The following is a 19,830-nucleotide window of genomic DNA, read 5'->3' on the forward strand; positions in this document are numbered from 1 at the left end:
TGCAGTATGAAAAACAGTTCTTTGGGGAAACACAGACAACAATGGCATTTGACGTTTACCTATAAATTTGCCCAGCCTCTTTAAAAAAGCTCACAAAGTACTGTACTCAGACAACCAACCTGGCCACATGCACACTCTGGTATAGCACAGAACCCAATTTTAGAAAGCTGTGGGTAACATCTGTGCAACCTGCCACACGTTTGGTGAAACCCACAGCTATTTAGAGCACCTTTAACACAGAAGCAGGGGCAGTGTGATCCTTTACATCAAAGTTACGTATGAGAATCACAGAGTCATACAGTGGTTGGGGTTGGAAGGGACCTTAGAGATCATCTTGTTCCAGCCCCATGCCATGGGCAGGAAGCCCATATTACTCAAAGCAAGACAGTTTCTAAGGGTGGTATTTCATTTTATAGACACCTTTACTGACCGACCTCCCGGGCAGGACAGGATAACCACCACTGTTTCAAAATTCCCATTAACACAACTCCATCTCAATTTTTATTCACCTTCCCTTCAGCCTGATACCAATACGGTGAGTGGGCAACACATAGCATTGTAATTGTCATCGCACAGGCACCAAAAAATTCAGAAGCACTTCAGCAATCACAGACTGGCAGGGGTTGGAACGGACCTTAACGATCAGCCAGTCCCAACCCAGCGGAGCCACCTGTTCGGCTTCTCCTGGTAGAGGCGACCAGGGGGCACATTGGCTCACAGACGCAATTCCCACCCGCCAGGAGCATCCCTTATGTAAGGCTGTCACCACCCCAAACACGGCCCTTCGCGCCCCACGATGCTCCCCCGGGGCGGGGGGGGACCACACACCTCCCGACACCGGCAACTATCGGGGTCACACCCGCCGCGGAGCCGGGCAGGGGCAGCGCCGCTTCGTTCTGGGGAGAAACCAACACATGGAGAGGTGCGTGACCGGCGGGACACGCACCGGGACACGCACCGGGACACGCACCGGGACACGCACCGGGACACGCAGCCCGGGGGCACCCGCGGCCGGTCCCGCGAGCTCCGGGGCGGCGGCACCGCCGAGGACACCCCGCTCCCCGAGGGGGTCCCGGGCCGGCCCGCCCCGCTCCCCGTGCGGGTGTCTCGCTGTGTCTCTGTGTGTCTCTCTCACCGGCTCTCAGCTGCAGGCTGCCGTCCCTCCGGCTGCACCACAGCGCGCGCTCCCCGCTCTGCAGGATGTAGTGGTCCTTGGCTTGGAACAGCTCCATCCTCGCGCGGATCCCGCCGGCGGGGAAGGGCGGGGAAGGGCAGGGAAGGGCAGGGTAGGGTAGGAGGGAGCGGGGAAGGGGTGCGCGGGGCTATCGCGGGGCTGTCCCGCCGCTCCCGCCGCCGCGCGCGCGCCCGGGGCGGAAGGGGGAATGGCCGCTGCGGGGCGCGGGCACGGCGCGGGCGCGAGCGCTGCCTCCGCCGGCGCGAGCGCGGGCTCCGCTCCGGCCCCGCCCCCGCACGTGACAGCGCGCGGCCCCGCCCACGAGCACTTAAAGGGACCGCGCCGGGGGGCGGGGCTTGGGATGGGCGGGGCCGCGGGCGCGCTCCCGTCAGCCAGATCCCCTCAGCACCATCTCCTCTCAGCTCCACCTCCCCTCACCCATCTCCTCTCAGCTCCATCTCCCCTCAGCCCATTCCCCTCAACCCTATCTCCCCTCATCCCACTCCTCTCAGTTCCATCTCCCCTCAGGACCATCTCCCTTCAGCCCCATCTCCCCTCACCCATCTCCTCTCAGCTCCATCTCCCCTCATCCCATTCCCCTCAGCTCCATCTCCCCTCATCCCATTCCCCTCAGCTCCATCTCCCCTCAGCCCATTCCCCCCACCCATCTCCTCTCAGCTCCATCTCCCCTCAGCCCATTCCCCTCAGCCCCATCTCCCCTCACCCATCTCCTCTCAGTTCCATCTCCCCTCATCCCATTCCCCTCTGCCCCATCTCCCTTCATCCCACTCCCTTCAGCCCCATCTCCCCTCAGCCCACTTCTCTCAGTGCCATCTCCTCTCAGTTCCAACTCCTTTCATCCCATTCCCCTCAGCCCCATCTCCCCTCAGCCCACTCCCCTCAGCACCATCTCCCCTCAGCTTTTCCCATGGGGGAGTGACTGTAACTGCTGGTAAAAACAGGCAGGAGTTAATAAGTGGGTAACTAGCGGTGAAAGGAAATCTCTCAGGACCGCAGCACAGGACTCATTTTCATTTTAGATGTTTATACAGAAGGCAGCACCTCCTGGGCAAGTCATTCCCTCTGTCCCCTCTCCAGGCAACACTGGGACACGCACCAGCAAACTTGTCACTGCCCCAGTCCCTTCCCAGCCTTACTGATGGCTCGTCCACAGGCTCCCAGAGCTTGTTTGATTACAGGAGCTGAAGTTCCACTCGCTGTAAAAGAAATGGACACAAACAAAAAGCATCCTATCCTGCATCCAGGGAGGGGAGTGACAGAGCCGCTGTGCTGGCATCCCAGGGGTGGGCTGCTGGGGAGGCTGGCCTCTTCAACTCACAAATAAAAATTATCACCAATTATTATTAAACCACCCACAGCAGTAAAACAGCACTACTTTCAAAGCACTCTTTGAAAATGTTGTTTTCTCTCTCGTACAACATTTCTCCATTAATGTATTAGTCATATAAGTTATGCTACAAGACATGTGACTAAAGGACATTAAGAAATGAGAAATCTCCTTATAGAATGTTATCATCCAAGACCCAGAAAGGAGCTTAATTTTGGAAGGTTTGGAAGGTTCTAGACTGATCAGCCAGTCTAGAAAAACACTTAAGTGCATGCATGACTTTAAATATATAAATTAAATATGTTTGATCGGACATTAACATCTTTTAAGATGAGCATGTGCTCCAGAACTTTTCTGGTTTAAAGACTCAGAACTGAATGACTCAATGGGTCAGAACACACCCCTTTATTTTTGCTGCCATGTCTTTAGTCTGCACTATCATTCACTAAATATTTATCACTTGCAATATCATCTCTATTCTGGGTGCGTTTCCCGAGCAGTTCAGTGTTGTAGTGCAATGCATAGGGTTGCCATTAAAATGCTTGCAGGGATTTCAAGGACAGACTTTGTTTTGCCCTTGATCACGCTTTGATCAGGGCTTTCCACCCCCACCTCCCCCCATGGGTTTTCTTTTTTCATTCAGTGTGTTTTCCATAGATTCACAGCTGGGTGCTGGTTTTGTGAGCCTGTCAGCATAGGGGGAAAAAAACTGGGAAATGAATTTTGCATTTTTGCAATTCACTGTCACTAGCTAATGAACAGTAAGGAAATGCACAGGCTGACAATTAGTCAAACTGTCTCAGTATTACCTGATTGCCCCCTGCTTGATTTCAAGTTTAAATGCTGATTAATGGGAAGGGGTGGGATTTAGCAACACTTCATACTTGGAAGTACAGTTGACTGGATAGATTGGAGGAATACCCAGCTCTTCCTGAGACGAAGGATACCAGTTTTGGAAATGACACTGTAGAGAGTGTGAGGAACTTTATTTCTACGTGTCTGTGATTAAGAAGTCGTGGAATTATTTTTGGGGGTTTTTTGGCTATCATGCTCCTGGTAGCTGCCATCAAACATCAGAAAAATCTTGGGTCATCTCTTTTTGATGCTGCAGTAACTGTAGGAGCCTTTCTTCTTACCCCTCATACGCCTTGTCAGTTTTTAATCTAACTGTGCTTTGCAACTCTGATGCAAGAAGGGCTCTTTCCTCTTCTGAAATACTTTTTTGAAAAGGCTTTTGTGTGCTTTTTAGAGGGGTTATGTTATGAATTAAATAGACCCTCTGAAAAGCCTGGCTTTGAGAATGAACCCCCTCAGAGCAAAAGTATCCTGATTGGCAAAATAGCAGATAAAAGAGGTTTGTTTGGGACAGCCAGCAGTGGTCACTAGAACATTTCAGAAGTACCTGCAAGTGTACTTTCAATATTAAATACTCTGGAAAATACTTGTATGTTGTGTTTTATAACAGAAAAACACAAAATTACTGGCATGAACATTAGCTTTTGGCATGCAATTGAAAACACTCTCTAAACCAGGGAAAACAGATCAGCATAAGAATTTTTGCCTGAATTTATTTTTAGCTTTCTTTCCACTGAAATAACTGTTTCATATGGCAGCTGTAGCTATCTCTAAAGGAAGAGCTACTCTGGTATTTCCTCCTTCCCCATGAAAATCCCTTACTTCCAATGGGAATATTCCATTTCACTGGGCACTAGGAAAACAATAACCTTTTCCCTTCAAAGCCATGTGTATGTGGTTAATATCTGCAATATGGACAATGTATTGATTTCCCTCTGTGGCACTTGCTGTTAAGAGCAAATCAATGAGACCATTTTCAAAAAGTAAATGAGAATGTTTTGACTGCCTGTGATTCTTTTATTCTACATTTACAAATTGCACTTTGCAGTGCCCACGAAAAGATTCCTTACTGTGTTTTTGGTCTGCCTTCACCAGTTAAAATACTATTTATACTATACCAAGGCCATACTGAATTCACAATTTCTCCAAGGCTGTTCTTCATTGTTTTAAAATTCGCATCTAGTTTAAAACAGATTCTACTTGCTTTTCCTCCTCATGTGATCACCTGGCCATGCTGCTTTTCCAGTGATTTTTCTAAGTGTACAGAGCATAAACCTTTCTCTGTCCAGACAGAGAAAGTCCTTCCCAAAGTAGATTGTAGTTTTTGCTCCACAGCCTTATTTCAGTCTGTTCATTGATTAAGGGTTGATTAACCAGCATCCACAAAATCCACACAACAGATTCCTTTTTCCCAAATGTGGCCTTTTACACTTCTGCTTTACAAGAGACTTTCCTTTCTAAGCCAGTGTTTGATAAAGAAAATTTCAGTGGAAATGTTTCTAAAACAGGTTTCCTCACAACCACTTATATCTTTATTAGGGTGGCACAAGGTCATGATTTGGGCTGCTGTGGAAATGTTTCAAAGACAATTTTGTCCTGTTGGTGATTCTAGAGTTTTCAGCTCTGTGTCTTGGGAGTGGAGGAGAATAAATTTAATGAAAAATGGGATGGGAACCCATTTGCAACTCATTGAAGATATATTCAGTAAAATAAGATTTTAAAACAGCCTAATGGTTTTATTACCCTTTGGAAGAGCTTGCCTCACTTTCTTTACTCTTAATTTGGGTTGGTTTTTTTAAGAGCAAAATACTTCATGTTAAAACAACCCAAACTTTTGCCTTTAGAAAAGATGAAAAGTAAAATTTCTGGATCACTGGAATTTAATGTCATTTAAGAAAAAAGGGTTTTAAAAGTGGGGGTTTTTTTCTGATACCATTTAACCAATTTAAATCAATTTTGGAAGTTGCTTTACTTTCCCTGATTTTTTTTTCTGTTTTAATATTATAGAAACAAAGAACACTTATCTTTCTGATGTTATCAGGATTCATTGGATTTAGTTTTCCCTCAAGATTTTTCATACTTTCTGTTTCTATTTCTGAATATGACTACTCAGTTTCTTAGTATTACAGCAATTAGGTAGTAAAATAGCAAAAATAGCAAAATATCTGTGTTCCATTCTTTGCATAAGTAACTTCCTGTGCTGTGAATGCAGCTGAGACCAAGCATCAAATAGGGCCTGAAGAACAGCAAGAGTTGCCAAGTTCTGAAGTGTTATACTTTCCTTTTTGTCACTTTTCACTGGTTTGGGCTGTCAGAGGAGAAGGAAATGTATTAGTTATTCAGTGCAAAAATCTGTCAGTTTTAAGTGATGGAAATAAATGCAGGAAAATTTTTTTTTTTACAAAAACCCACTTTCTTCTTGCTCCACATTCTCCTGGCACTCATTATTGTATACAATATTTATGAATTGTTAGGCATGGTTTACATTAGTGCCATGCCTGGGAACTCTGGTCATGGATAAGGACCCCCAGTGTGCCAGGTACTGTGCAAAGCCAGAGCACTTCAGGTCCCAGAGATTTAGAACCAGCACAAAAGTCAAAGTCAATAACAGAATGAGATGTTTAAGGGATGGAACATAAAACAACAAGATGTTATTGATCAGCTTGGAAGCCAGTGGTCTCAGGATTCCAGAGTTTAAGCATTACCATGTTGTGATGGAAAACATACTTTAGTACTCCATTCAATTAATAAAGCTTTAATACAAATTGTTTATATTGACCACTCTGGTTGACTTCATCCTGTATATTGTGACTGTGTTTTTAAAATAGCACAGCTACCTGTACAGCTGCAGCAAAAGCCTATGCAATAAATTAACCTGGGGTCAAATCCTCCTTTCCTTACCCCAGAAATTGTTCCAGAAGGAACTTTTCAGAGTAAGGTTTGACATGCGGTGACATTCAGCAACAATACTGCTAAAACCAGCTTAAATAATCCTTTCCTCCTCCCCAGCTGTGTGTTTCTATTCCTGTACCAGGCCAGCACTGGATAGCCACAAGCACTTGTGCAGCATATTGTGAACTGAATTTGCAGATGCAGAATAACCTACTAAAACACTGTTTATGAAACTGGACTTCAGATCACAGTAACTGGAGCAACAGTGCACTTACCTGGTCCTTACTGAACAGAAGGAGCTGATTTCTTAGGGTCAGGACTTATTTTAGTGCCACTGACTCTGAGTTGCCAAGCAGAATCTGATCATGTCTATGTTACAAGTACACTAAAGCCAAGCTTGCCTACACTAGGAAGCTGTGCTGTAGAGTAGGAAAGGACTCGGAGAAGTAAACAGCTGGCATTGAGGATCCAGCTTCTGAACTATCCACATTCCAGGGGCTTTATTTAAGATTAGATCTAGTTCTGTCCTACAGACCCCTTAGCAACTGGAGCACACCACAGGCAGTCCTGCAGTGTTTCAATTGTAAGGAATCCAATTCATGTCATGCTTGAAGCAGCAGAGCCCCGTGGTGACACTCAGAGGTTGCCATCCAAAGGAGCTTGTCCAGTGGCCGTCACCTTCCCAAAAGAGCTGGAACAGTAACTGATCTTCTGTAGCCTTGCTGTATCTCACCCAGATTCACCAACACAGAGCTGGTGGCTGAGGAGGTGCTTGCTTTTAACACTGGCAGTGAAGTTATTGTGTCAGACAGTTATTCAGTCAGACAGAGCCATAACAAAACCTCAGTGACACACCTACCCAAGGGTCTCTAGCAGAACTCATGTCTGCAGAACCTCAGCCTCCCTGTAACACCACATTTACACTGCATACACACCTCAGTACTTCAGAGAGGAGTAGGATGTGTGACATTTGAAGAGTGACACTGAACCCTTCCCTCCCCAGAGCAGAATCTCTAGCTGCTAGGCAATAATTTAGGTCAAAAAGCACTTATCAGCTTTTCCTTCATCTGTGGCATGTGGATAAAAAAGTCCTGTATAGATTTTGCAATCCTCAAGCTCTTGATGCTCAGTTAAGTACTCCACCGGTAATTAGAATTCTTGTGACTCTCGAAGGGCTAAACCAGAAGATTAAAAGAACTTTATTTTCCTGTGAGATTATGTGTTCTATACTTGAGTACTGGAATAGATGATCATTGCTATATGCAGGCTAAAAGTGTTTATTGCTGGCTTTGCATTTCTTGGGCAATGATATGTAGGTCATTTTAAAACCTAGGGAAGGAAGATGGATATGAAACTGAAGAGGACTGAAAATCTGAGTCCTTGTCCTTGAATACATAACAAGGTCTCTGTACCTCCCTTTTACATAAAGGTAGCATTTGTTCCCTACTGTGCAGAAGTGTTAGAACCTGACTACATTGACAAGTGTAAAATGTTTTAAACTGCCATGGTGAGAGATTACATTCATATTTATATGCAGATAAATGAAAGCAAGCTCTATCTTTTCTGTAAATAATAATAAACCGAAATTTGTGTACAATCATACCTCAGACAAATCAGGGAAGTTCTGTACTGTTTTGGAGTCAGGTTTTACATTTGTGGAGGGAAATGCCAGTGAGAAGCAAGATTGGAGTGGATCAAGGTGGAATCAGAGCTGTGTGTAACACCTGGCAACCTACCTTCACTTTGACATTTTAATTATGTTACAACATCTATCTATTTATCTATCTGTCTGTCTATTTGAACCATTTAATACTGCATTTCTAACACAGTTTTATACCCTAGCTGCATGACTATGTGTGATAAATCAGAGAGCTATAACACTATGACAGCTATGAGTTATGCAGCTACATGGATGACTCAGCTTTGCCAGATGTTTCTGAGAAAAGGTCGAAGCCATTCCTAAAAAAAAATTTAAAATATCCTAGAAACTACATATAAATAGTCCATTACCTCTTTGGGGGAAGGCACAGGAAGAATTGCAAGGCACCATTTCATTTATGAAGGTAACCTCAGCCTACCATATACACCATTACAGCATATAGGATGTAGGAGGAAAGAGATCTATTTCTGAGTAATTATTGAAGGCAAAAATGACAAGCATGTGTTGTTGCAGGAGATTACAGTGTCATCAGTCCAGTAGGAACCAGGTGAAGGTGTGATAACCTTGGAGAAGTGAGTACAGATCTTTGAAAACTAACAGAGGATGAGCAAATCCTCAGAAAGTAGGAAAAGTATTTGGGCTTCTGATTTACTATTGTTTTCTAATGTCTGTGAAACCACTGGAAGGTTATGGCTTTATACATATTGAGGAATCTGTGCCACCATCCTGACCCTCACAAAGGCAAAGAAGGAAGGCTCACAGAATTTTAGGTCAGTCAGACCCTTTTCTTAAATGAAAAAAAAAGAAAGAATAGAAAAAATACTTGAAGTGTGTACTTTCAAGTATGAGCAAGTGTTAAGAAGCAGTTAACACAAAAAATGTGAGATTGAATCAACATCCTTTCTTTTTTATGAAATCCTGGGCAATAGTGTGCATTTGCACTCAATATGACCTTTGATCCTGTTCCTTGTGATTTTCCCCTAACTACCTAAGGAAATACGACCCAGTTATGACACCTCCACAGTCCCAATAATTGGGAATTTTCTCCTGTAGAGTGGTTACTAATGGTTAGTGCACGAGTTTGATAATATCCTGTATCTTTACAATGGCCCAATAATGGAATAACAAGGGTACACAGTAAATTTATCAGGTTGGAAGGGTCAGAAAGCCCACTGGGTATTGGGATTCCACTATGAGATTATTGTGGCAAGGTGAACAAATTACCTGAAACAAATGATGTATCTGGCAAGAGAAAAATATCCAAGAGCAATAATCATCTGTAGGAATACAAACACAGGCACAGCTGGTTAACCAGGAGTTCTGGGGTAATCCTAGATCATAAATTGATCCAGAAATCAGTAACAAAAAGGTTAAAAAAACCCCAGTGTACAGTGAATGAACAGGAGCATTGTACATAAGACCTGTGCTGTAATCCTTTTACTGTGCTGTGAGTCAGACCTCACTGGGGACACTGTACTCAGTCTGATACAATCATTTCAAGAGTTATCAACAGAAAACAGGCCAAAGGAAAGCAAGGGTAATCTGAATTTTGGAAGCTGTGATATGTGATTTGAAGAATTAGGATTCTTTATACTAGTTTCTCATGGGAAACAGGAACAGTCTTGAAATACGTAAGAATTTCTGGGAAGAGGACAAGAATAACTGGTTTCTTTGTCCACTGTCATTGAATCATAGAATGGTGGAGGTTGAAAGGTGGTTCACTCCCTCTGCTCACAGTGGGATCAGAGAGAAAAGGCTGCCCAAGTTCATGCCCAGTGGGGTTTGAGTATCTCCAAACACTGTGATTCCACAGCTGCTCTGGGCAACCTGCACCAGTGTTTGACCACCTTCACCCTGAAAAAAAAAATCTTAACTTTAAATGTAATTTCCTGTATTTCAGTTTGTGCCCATTTCCTCTTATTCTTTCACTGGATACTCCTGAGAAAAGTCTGGCCCCATCCTCTTTTGTTCCTCCCATCGGGTATTTACACACATTGAAAAGATCCTCCCTGAGTCTTTTTGAGGCTGAACAATCCCAGGTCTTATCCCAGAAAATACAAGCAGTAGTGAGCATAACCACAGCAAGAATGAGTTAGAAACAAAGCCTTTGGATAAATAAGGGAATAGACTGCTTAGTGACATCAGCTGGGCAACATCCACCACTAGTGTTTAAGAACAGGTTAGGCAGGAACGAGGGAATGTGATCTCTTCCTAACCTCAACCTAGGATGACTTGTTGCAATCTTATTTTCTTGAATCTCAGTCTGGTTGCCCATCTCCACATTTCCTGGACCTTCTTTCCATCCATCCTCCACTCTGTCTTTCTTGTCTCCTGCATGTACCTCTCAAGGAGCAGCAGAAGCTTCTGCCAAGGTGTAGCAACACCACAGAGCTGCCAATGCTTGCCAGCTACAAGGAATTGCAGCACTCGTCCTACTTAACCCTCTCTGCTTTCTGTGCCACTTCCAGTTGGGTTCTGAGTCTCCACAATGACAGTCTGAGTGTCATGTCCTGCGTGCAGCTCTTGTGGGGTTATTTGATTTGAACCTGCCTCATTACAAATAATGTGCCAATTGGACTTAAGAATCCAGACCCACTTGAGAAATGCTAGGATTTTCACATTTTAGGCCAGTGGATTCTAGCACTTCCTTAAGGCTGTAGATGCTTCATCAGAAAGTTTGGGCCACAGCCTCCCAGTTTATTGTTTCAATGAAGAAAAGAAAGCCTCCTTCATAAGGGTTTTTTGCCATTTAGCAATGCTTTTTTACTAGGTAGTTGTTGTAAGCAATGTAAGGAAAAAGTTTGACACAGAGAACAGCCAAAAAAGAGAAGAAAGGCTGACATTCCATTTTCCCCCCTCAGCCATCCTTACCTCTTCACAGAATCAGCAGCACTGAATGTGCCAAAAAAAAAAAATGCCCCAAAAAACGAGAAAACAAATGAGCAAGTCCCCAAATAACTTTCCTGCTCAACTAAAAGAGTTTGAAATGAGGTTTCTGAGACCAACTGGTGCATTACACATGCAATTGTTCTGTTTGGCTGATTTGATTTGCCTCAAGCTGGAATGTTAATTACAGAGAAAAAGATAAACACAGACTCTAGTTAAATTTGCTAACAATCTTAAAAATAGATGCTACTACCCTACTCTTAATCAAACACAGCATCCAAAGGCAAAGGCAATTTAACACTAACAAAATCAACTCTGGTCACGGATTTGATTCTCAGTTGGAGTATGTAATTTGAAGTATCAGTTTTGTTTAATGTATTTGGATTCAGTTTATAAAAGATAAAATAAAAAATACATCCTTCCACGGCTATATAATGCTTAGGGGAAAAAGATTTGGGAAGCAGTGGGAATCAACACCTTTATGTTATACTACTGACACTGCAATTAATTTACTGTGCTGCTTGTAAACTGAAATAATAGGCATGTGATCTATACCCACATATTTTATGACTGGAAACACTTTGGAATCACGTAATTAAAATACTTCCTAAGTACACGGAGGAGCGTGCAAAGTTCCCTGAGATGGAAATCAGGCGAAAAATAATCCCTAACAATTGTGATAGCAGGATTAATTTGTGTGGGCAGTACTCCATTATGCAAAGACCAGTTTTTGCTCTCTGCTTTACGTATTCTCTTCACACAGTCCAGTTTGCTCAAGAGAAGGCTGCATCAGCTATCATTCCAAAAAGATTGGAGCAATCCTTAGAGTCAGGCGGTTGTGGCTCCTTGGTAGCTTTTGTTGGTGCCATGAGTCACTTTGAATGAATGTGCAACCACTGCATCTCAGGGGAAAAGTGGTTTCTATGAATTCTGACCTGGGCTGGCTTGGACAAACAGCTCCCTTGACAAAAGAGGGGTTTACCGAATAATTCACTGTGATATTAACATCTTGTTCCTTTAAGATGGGGCTTTCACAAATTGGAGTGTAGATGGATCAAAAAGGACATCTGGACATCTTCAGTCCAACCTTCCACTTCAAGTGGCACTTTGCTAAACAGCAGGGCTGAAATTTTGTATTTTCCTGGTGCTCAGAAACCTCACATAGAGCTTCCCAGGGCTATAGGAGGAAAAATCACTGATTTAGGTAATGTTGGCCCTACCTAAATCCCGCTCGTATTTTGCAGTTCGGAGGTTTGCAGGGTTTCAGCCATCCTTTGCTACACTCACAAGAACCCCCGCACTGAGCTGGAAATGACGCTTCTGTGCCACCAGACCAATATGACATCACCCGCTCTGGCCAGAAGTGCCAGGCAGTGAGAGTCGCTGCTGTCTGTGCTGCTCTCGGCTGGGATTTTCCCATTCCCTATCCATGTTTTCCCATTCCTTATCCATGTTTTCCCATTCCCTATCCATGTTTTCCCACAGACCCGCAGCGTTCGGCGCCATCCGCGGGGCGCTGCTGCCCTCTGCTGGCCGCCAGCCCTCCTACGTCACCGGGCCGTGACGTCACACCGGGAGCTGCGGAGCGGCTGTGCCCGGGATGAGCCATCGGGCCCGGGATGAGCCGTCGGGCCCGGGATGAGCCATCGGGCCCGGGATGAACCATCGGGCCCGGGATGAGCCATCGGGCCCGGGATGAGCCATCGGGCCCGGTCTGGCGCCTGTGTCAGCTGGCCCTGAGAAAGGCGACTTTGTCACTGTATAAAATGACCCAGTGTGTGCCGGGTTTAACAATTACGCTGCAATTGCCCGTTTTCTTGAGGTACCTGTGCAGAATCATCGAATCATCGAGGCTGGAAGAGACCTTTAAGATCAAGTCCAACTGTCAACCCAGCACTAGCCCTAAATCACTAAAGTACTAAACCACATCACCCAGCTCCTCTTGAACCCCTCCAGGGTTGCCCCACCACCTCCCTGAGCAACATATTCCAATGCCTGAGCACCCTGACAGTGAAAATGTTTCTGATATCTAATCTGAATCTCCTCTGTCTCAAAACCTGTCTGATTAATACTAAATTGCCATTCACTGGCACTGTGAGTTCTTCCACTGGGTGGGTTTTGCCTTTATCAGAGCATTATTTAGTAAATCAAGTTAGTTAGGAAAAAGTTTCTGAGCTCAAGCCAAAGTAACTTCAGGGGCTCAGATTTTAATTTGGACAAACTCTCAGAGCTCGGTTTTGCCAAGATGTGCCTTCTGCACATGACCTGCTTGAGTCACACTTGAAATGTCCATTTGAACTGATACAAAAATCAAGTCTTCTTCCTCTGTCATTTACATAAATGTCCTCAGGTTCTTTAGGCAGCAAAGAGATTGATGGATTAGGATTGTGGAGTGGAGTTCTACAAAACCCAGTTTGGAAGCCAAATCTCAAAAGTGCTCTGGCTGTTAAAATACTGGATGTGTCAATGTTTGTTACAACTAGAACATCAGGAACCCAAGGCCTCCAACACCCTGCAAACCTGCATTAACCTGACACCTTTTACAAGCTTTGAAAAGAAATCACAGGAATGCAGGCGCATCCCAGAGCATCCTGCCAACGTGTTTACTCACTGCTGGGATGAGCACACCCAAGATGAGAAAGTTCTCTTAACCATGACAGGAAACCATTTTCCGTCACAGTCCTTTGGGTGTTTTACAAACACCGCAGGAGGAAGCTCTGCCTTCGGGACCTGCCAAGGACACCGAGGGCACCTGATGGTGGTGCAGGGGACAGCAGTGCCCGGCTGTGACTCCTCCTGCCAGGGCACTGTGGGAGCAACACACGGCTGGATTAAGTGACAGGAGCAGCGTCAGGGGAGGTGAGACACCTCCTGCCCTGGTTAGAATCATCATAGAATCATAGAATCATAGAATAGATTGGGTTGGAAAAGACCTCCAAGATCATCAAGTCCAACCTCTGATCCAACTCCAATTCCTATATCATGGCACTAAGGGCCACGTCCAATCTCTTTTTAAAAACCTCCAGGGATGGTGAATCCACCACCTCTCTGGGTAGGCTGTTCCAATGCCTGATAACCCTCTCTGTAAAGAATTTCTTCCTAACATCTAACCTAAACCTCCCCTGGCAGAGCTTAAGCCCATGTCCCCTTGTCCTATTGTTGGTTGCCTGGGAGAAGAGACCAACCCCCACCTGGCTATAACCTCCCTTCAGGTAGCTGAAGAGAGTTCTCTTGTCCTGTAACGTGCCTTGGACTGTGTTTGCCTGTGCTGTGCCACAACTGCCTTAGCACTGCAAGCACCTCAGCAGGGATGTGTGGACACAGGGGAGCTGCTGTGGTCACACTATATAACTCAGAGGCAGAGGTGGAACTTGACCCAGTGATGCAGAGAGCCAGTTCCTCAGCTCTATCAAATACACATCCTGTAATTGCACAGCCATATATTGTTTCTTAGTGTAGTCAAGCACAAACTATTTAAGGCAGGGATTCCCTATGCATGTAATTGTATGTTATATAATAAGAGTTATGTGTCTAATTGTTACTGGGAAAAAAAGAAGTATAAGAATAATAATTGCTATGATTCCTGCCTTCCCTAGTAGTGCCTGTTTTCCTTGAAGTAATCAGGGACTTGTTGCTAGGTAGTTAATATTAAAGGTACCTTAAATATTTTAATGTGTCTATGCCAGCTGTTTCTAGGCAGCAATATTTGTTTATGATATTGTTATCCAACCCTACTTATATCCTTTATTCAGTGTAATCTAATATATCCATACAGTTACACTGCAGTCCTGATACTTCTTTATTCACAGAGTAGCATGCTGAAGTAACTACTGTTAAGAATTATGGAATACCTCTAACGTACAAGATTTAATCTTAGTCAAGATGCACTAGTAGCTACCAGTTCAAATATTTGAAACTGAATTAAATACTTAAATAACACAATTTGAAATTTGGTAGTGCTTCTGTGCACTTTCAGCATCAGCAGATGCTTACAGAATTCCGAAGTTTTAAAGTAAATTATATGATTTCAGTCAAATGCCTGATTAAGGGTACGTGTCATCATTTCATCAGTCCTTTGGAAGTAAAAATTGCTGTATTTTTGGCCACTGGACAACATTGCTCTAGGTTTTCCTTGGTTTAATCTCATTTCCATTAAAAAAAAAATAGAAAAACTCGCCTGGTTTAAAAATTATGGCTCTTACTAACAGATTGTACACTCTGAGCTGTGCACTTGGAGAGGTGAGAGACTGCTGATGACTCCTGTTCTTTGCCACAGATCTATATGGGCTGTGGAAAACACATTATCTGCCTGCCAGCCCTGTGGGAATTGCGTGAGGGAATTATTCCAGACACTGCTCATTTCTGCAAATGGAAGGAGCTGAGCTTTCCTGACAAGACAGGAGTGGATGGGAACTCAAAGTTCACCAAATGATGAAAAGCAATAAATCAGGGCTTCAAGTAATTCATGCAGATGATTTTGCAAATCTCTGTTCACTGTCAGGGGCTGCAGAAACACAGCAAAGCCAAGCTCAGATCCACACCCCTTTGTTGCTAAATTCGGTGCATTTCTTTTAGTGTTTCAAAACTCAGATAACCTGAGTTTTGAAAAATAATAAAATTATTTTTTAAAATAATTTTCTATTTGTGAAGGCAGCTGAACAGCCCTGCAGACAGATCACGGTACACCAAGTATATATAATAGAAGCAGTAATACCTCACAGTTTGTTACAGTTTCTTGCCTGCTCACCTCATTCCTAGAATAGGTACCATATTTCTTTCGGAGAAGCTAATTATTTTCATCTCTATCTCCAGCCTTTTTATCAAGACTTCCAACAATGTTATCCAGTAGTGCAAACTCTACTCTGTATTTGTTGTGAACACGTCAGAGAACATTGCACATTCCTTGAATAGATGTCAAATGTAAAGAAGTGGAGATAGAGAGCCCCATATTCCATGTTTAATTCTGACACATGAAGTGTGTCTCCACAGCTCAGCGCCCTTTGGAACTGTTTCCTGAAACACATGTGTCAAATGCACTTTTCTCCTTATAATCTGAAATGTAACATTAAATCCTCCACTTCTGCTTGCCCTGCAGTTTGCTGGGGCAAGGACATATGGAAACGAAAGCTGGGCCTGTTCCTTTGGTGTAGATCTCCAGCTTCTGGAGACAGCAGTGGAAATTCCAGTGGAAATTCCAGCAGGAAACAACTGAACTAGCCTCTTTGTTTTTAAAAATTGCTTATTTATAAATTCTGGAAAGGTATTTGACTGAGAATTGCTATGTTCCCCTGCTTTGTAACCAACTTCTTGCCCATCTTAAAATAACTCCTGCCTTGGGTGGCAGGGGCTGGCATAAAATTACATTGGTCTCTAGTGTTACACAGCGTGGTTCCTGGTGTGGAGACTGCTACCACACACAATACTGAGCTTGGAAACCCAAATTATGCAACACAAAGGCTAATGGACCTCAGTGTCACCCATTTATCTTTAAACAAATGCTTTACCTTAAGTGAAAACTAACACACTTGTTCATTTGGCTCTCCTGTACCATTAGAATGCTTCTAGCCACAAAAACAGGTGAAAGAGCCAATGAAATCATTGTATCTATTGCTAAAATGATTGTGCTCATATGTCATTAATGACAATATTATATATATATCTCCAGAGAAATTTGGGGGTTGAGTTTTAATATTTTATGGTAAGGCTTCAGGAAATGGTATTTTGCATGGTTAACTTCTGGCTTCAATCTGTATTTTGCAGCAAGCACTGAGCTCAGATTAGTTATTTCTAAAGGCATCCTTTACCCCTGTGGCCCATAAGGGCTGGATTTGTTTCTGTCAGAACAATTGTGGTACTGATAGCTTTTCAAACAAACCTGGAGATTTATATAATATTAAACATTCACAGCATTTAAATTCCTTTGCTGGTACACCTGCATTTTATTTCTTGGATGCAACAGGACCAAAAGCATGGACATTATTGCCCATAACTAGTCCTTTGGTCTAAGCCCATATTGCCCTCATGTTTCTGTCTTATTTAAGTCCAGGATGCAGTAGTGCCTTCTATATTTAAAAAGATCAACACATGCACATCTAAGGAGGGAGACTGAAACCCCAGCAAATTAAAACCTTGTCACAAACATACCTTGATGGAGATTTGTCCTCTTCAGCAGCTATGTGCCAGCCACCAGAAGCTTTTTTTTATTATTATTATTTCAACTACCAGTTTAAGATGTTCCATGATATATCCTTCCTGAGGATCCTGAGCTTTCCCAGGATACAAGGGCTTTCCTAGGCTGCCTTACCTTGCTACTGGAGTGCAGGGGCATGACCTGCCTGTGGTGGTTTGGGCTAGGCCTTCCATGACACTGCCTCTACACACTGTTCTGCTGCTTTCCTGCCCTCTGGGTGGAGTTTGATTTGTTCTCCTTTCCTTCCCCAGCTTGTCTGCAAATACAGCTGGGCCAACAGAAAGCTGGAAGTAAAACATATTCCACATAAAGAGCTTGTACCTCCCCTTGGAAAAAGGGAGGAATCAGACACCAGAGTGCACAGTTGTCTCAGCATGCTCTGGGGGGCAATGTAACTTCTGCTGCCCCTTCCTCAGGGCAGGGCATGATTTGGCTGTGTGTAAATAAATAGTCAAAATGCTATATTTATAGGAAACACAATGCCTTGCTGCTGGGAGAGTTTAAATATAGAGAACAGGCCACTAGTGGCATTTAAAATATCACAAGCTGGACAAGATAGTGCACTCAGAAAATAGCCTAAGCTTTCACTATGCTTCCGTGTACAGGCTTTTCATACCCCTCTTGCTACTTGTAAATGAGCTGAAACAGTGCCTCTCACTGACTTGGGGATTGTTTGCCTCTTGAATAAATTAAGTGCTTGACATTTAGTCGATTTTTTTGAAATGGCTACTGCAATTGCACCTTGTATTTGAGCATCTTGCTTTCAGCAGTACATTTGCTTTTTGCTGCACACAGCTGTATGTGAAAAGTAATGTGATGGAACAGAACTCTTGTCGAGAGCATTAAAACCCTAAGTACTTTCTACCTGAGTTTCAAAGCCAAGCTACCCAGGCTCAAGCCACAGACCAGCCAGCACCACACTGCAGAAATGCAAGTTAATGAAGAACCTTCCTCCTGTCCTCTGCCAGCTCCCCCCAGCATTGGTACCAACGCCAGGAAGCAAACAGGCTCTGCAAGGAATAGGTCAGGAGCTTACAGGGAATGGGTGGGAATCTTCAGCTGCTTCCTCCTTGGCTACTCCCTCCTCCCAGCCCTTATGCAGAATTCATAGCTATGCTGATGTGTCAAGACATATATGCTGGACTGGGCACAGTTTAGTCTTGAGCAACAGAGGAAACAAAGAGAGACTATGACTCAGAGCAGCAGTCTCCCAGCCCAGCAGCTCCAGGGCAGCCAAATGTACTTTCCCTTATTAGGCCAGATCATGAAACCTCACTCATTTTGAGTTGTACCTAATTCTGCAGGAGTATCACTGACTTTAATGACCAACTTTTAAAGTGCCACTTGGCAGAGTGTAGCTCTACCTCCAGCTTTGCTTCTTAAAAAGAACCCCATCAGTTGTAATTACATTTGACTCCACCTACTCTGACTAACATGGAATAGTATAACGTGAATCAGGCTCCATTAGCAGCAGATGACATGTTTAAAAAGCTAGCACCTGTTTAACTTCCTGTAAATAGTACATTTTTAAGACTATAACCTTAATTTGTACAGTGCCACCTCAGCTAATGAGGTGGTTTTAATCTGGATTGTTTTAGTGGACTACTAAACAAAACCATACAGAGACAGGGTCTCGTGCCTCCCAGACCTCCCTTAGAGCTCAGTTCTAAAAACCCAGAGCTGATTTTCCTCGATTTAAATATTTTTGTTACATGATGTCAGGGATGTGTGTCCTCAACTGAAATGTAATCCTGCCTGAGCAATATGTCACTGAAGTGAGTTCATGCAAGAATCATGCAGGCAGATGAACTTTCACACCTCTTCACTAGAATGCTTACAATGCTGCTCCCAAAGCTGGGGGAGCCAATAGGCTACAAGACATTGTGTATTCTTACATGATGATGTTGACCATCAAAATGAAACTAAAAGAAACATCACCCTTCTACCTACAACTAAGCAGACAGTTCACAGTCACACTGTTACTTCAAAACCACACGTTGCACTACAGTTTACATGTTATTTTAAAATAAGGAGTGACAGTTCTCAATGATGACTCTCAAACTGCCTCTTAAAAACAGATTTTCAGGTGGGTTTAAACCCAATTTCCAATCCCCTTTCATGATTCAGAGCGTAGTTCAGTAAGTAATCAATTGCCTTGAGCAGCTATATTGAACTTTTCCTCCTACACTGTAAACCTGCTGTCGGGTAAAAAAAGATTTGTTAATTTTACAAATGCATATCAAGGGTAACTTCTGGGGTTTGGTTAGGAGCCCCTCCTCCCTTGCACTCCTTCTGCAGTGGTCTGACTCTGCTTTCCTTTGACATGGATGTATCTGAAGTAGGTCTTATGGCCCTTCTTTAAGTGTAAGTCTCTAATCACTTAGAACAAAGTATTGCTTAAACTGTTCACAAAATGAGAGGAATCATATTGGGCCTATAAACAGAGTGTGTCTGGCTGGAAATTCAGAAATACTGTTAATAAACAACTAATGACTTTGCAGAAGAAGTTAAGATACTGTAAATTTCTGTAAGACAACTGCAGTAGATACAGATCTCAATGTTATAAACATTTCTGTTACATGGTGACTCCTGGGGAGAGAGGGAAATGCTAAGCCAAATTTCTTCCTGAATCCATAGATGGGATACAGCAACAACATCAAAAGGGAGGAGGTGAATGAGGAAAGACACATTTTGGTCTTGGTGAGAAAACAGTTGTCAGACTTCAACTACAACACTGCTCTAACAAATCTCTGTGTTTAGAGAGTGTTTTTAAATCCAACTACTGCCTTTACATTTCCACCTTATAAAATCACAAGACTAAATTA

The 19,830-nt window shown here is 43.5% G+C and overlaps 1 protein-coding gene and 1 long non-coding RNA gene across 3 annotated transcripts in view; one reads left to right on the forward strand and one right to left on the reverse strand.

Annotated features, from left to right (window-relative positions):
* INPP5F (inositol polyphosphate-5-phosphatase F) overlaps positions 1–1,375 on the reverse strand; it is a 42,860-nt gene extending 41,485 nt beyond the window's left edge. The window contains exon 1 of one of the 2 annotated variants that reach the window (XM_027655359.1): positions 1,136–1,375. In XM_027655359.1, coding sequence (XP_027511160.1) covers positions 1,136–1,232 — 97 coding nt within the window. In that variant the 5' untranslated portion in view covers positions 1,233–1,375. Of the gene's footprint in view, positions 1–434; positions 448–1,135 lie in introns of those variants that run through there. The other variant, XM_027655360.1, reaches the window with a different exon arrangement.
* A 1,168-nt stretch (positions 1,376–2,543) lies between these two features.
* On the forward strand, positions 2,544–13,687 carry LOC113952864. The gene is made up of 3 exons (XR_003529684.1): positions 2,544–2,555; positions 7,887–7,890; positions 13,401–13,687. It is a non-coding gene; the product is annotated as an uncharacterized LOC113952864 (long non-coding RNA).
* The last annotated feature ends 6,143 nt before the right edge of the window (positions 13,688–19,830 follow it).

The sequence above is a fragment of the Corapipo altera genome, unplaced genomic scaffold, assembly GCF_003945725.1.
Source record: "Corapipo altera isolate COAL_440 unplaced genomic scaffold, ASM394572v1 180, whole genome shotgun sequence".
Classification (NCBI taxonomy): Eukaryota; Metazoa; Chordata; class Aves; order Passeriformes; family Pipridae; genus Corapipo; species Corapipo altera.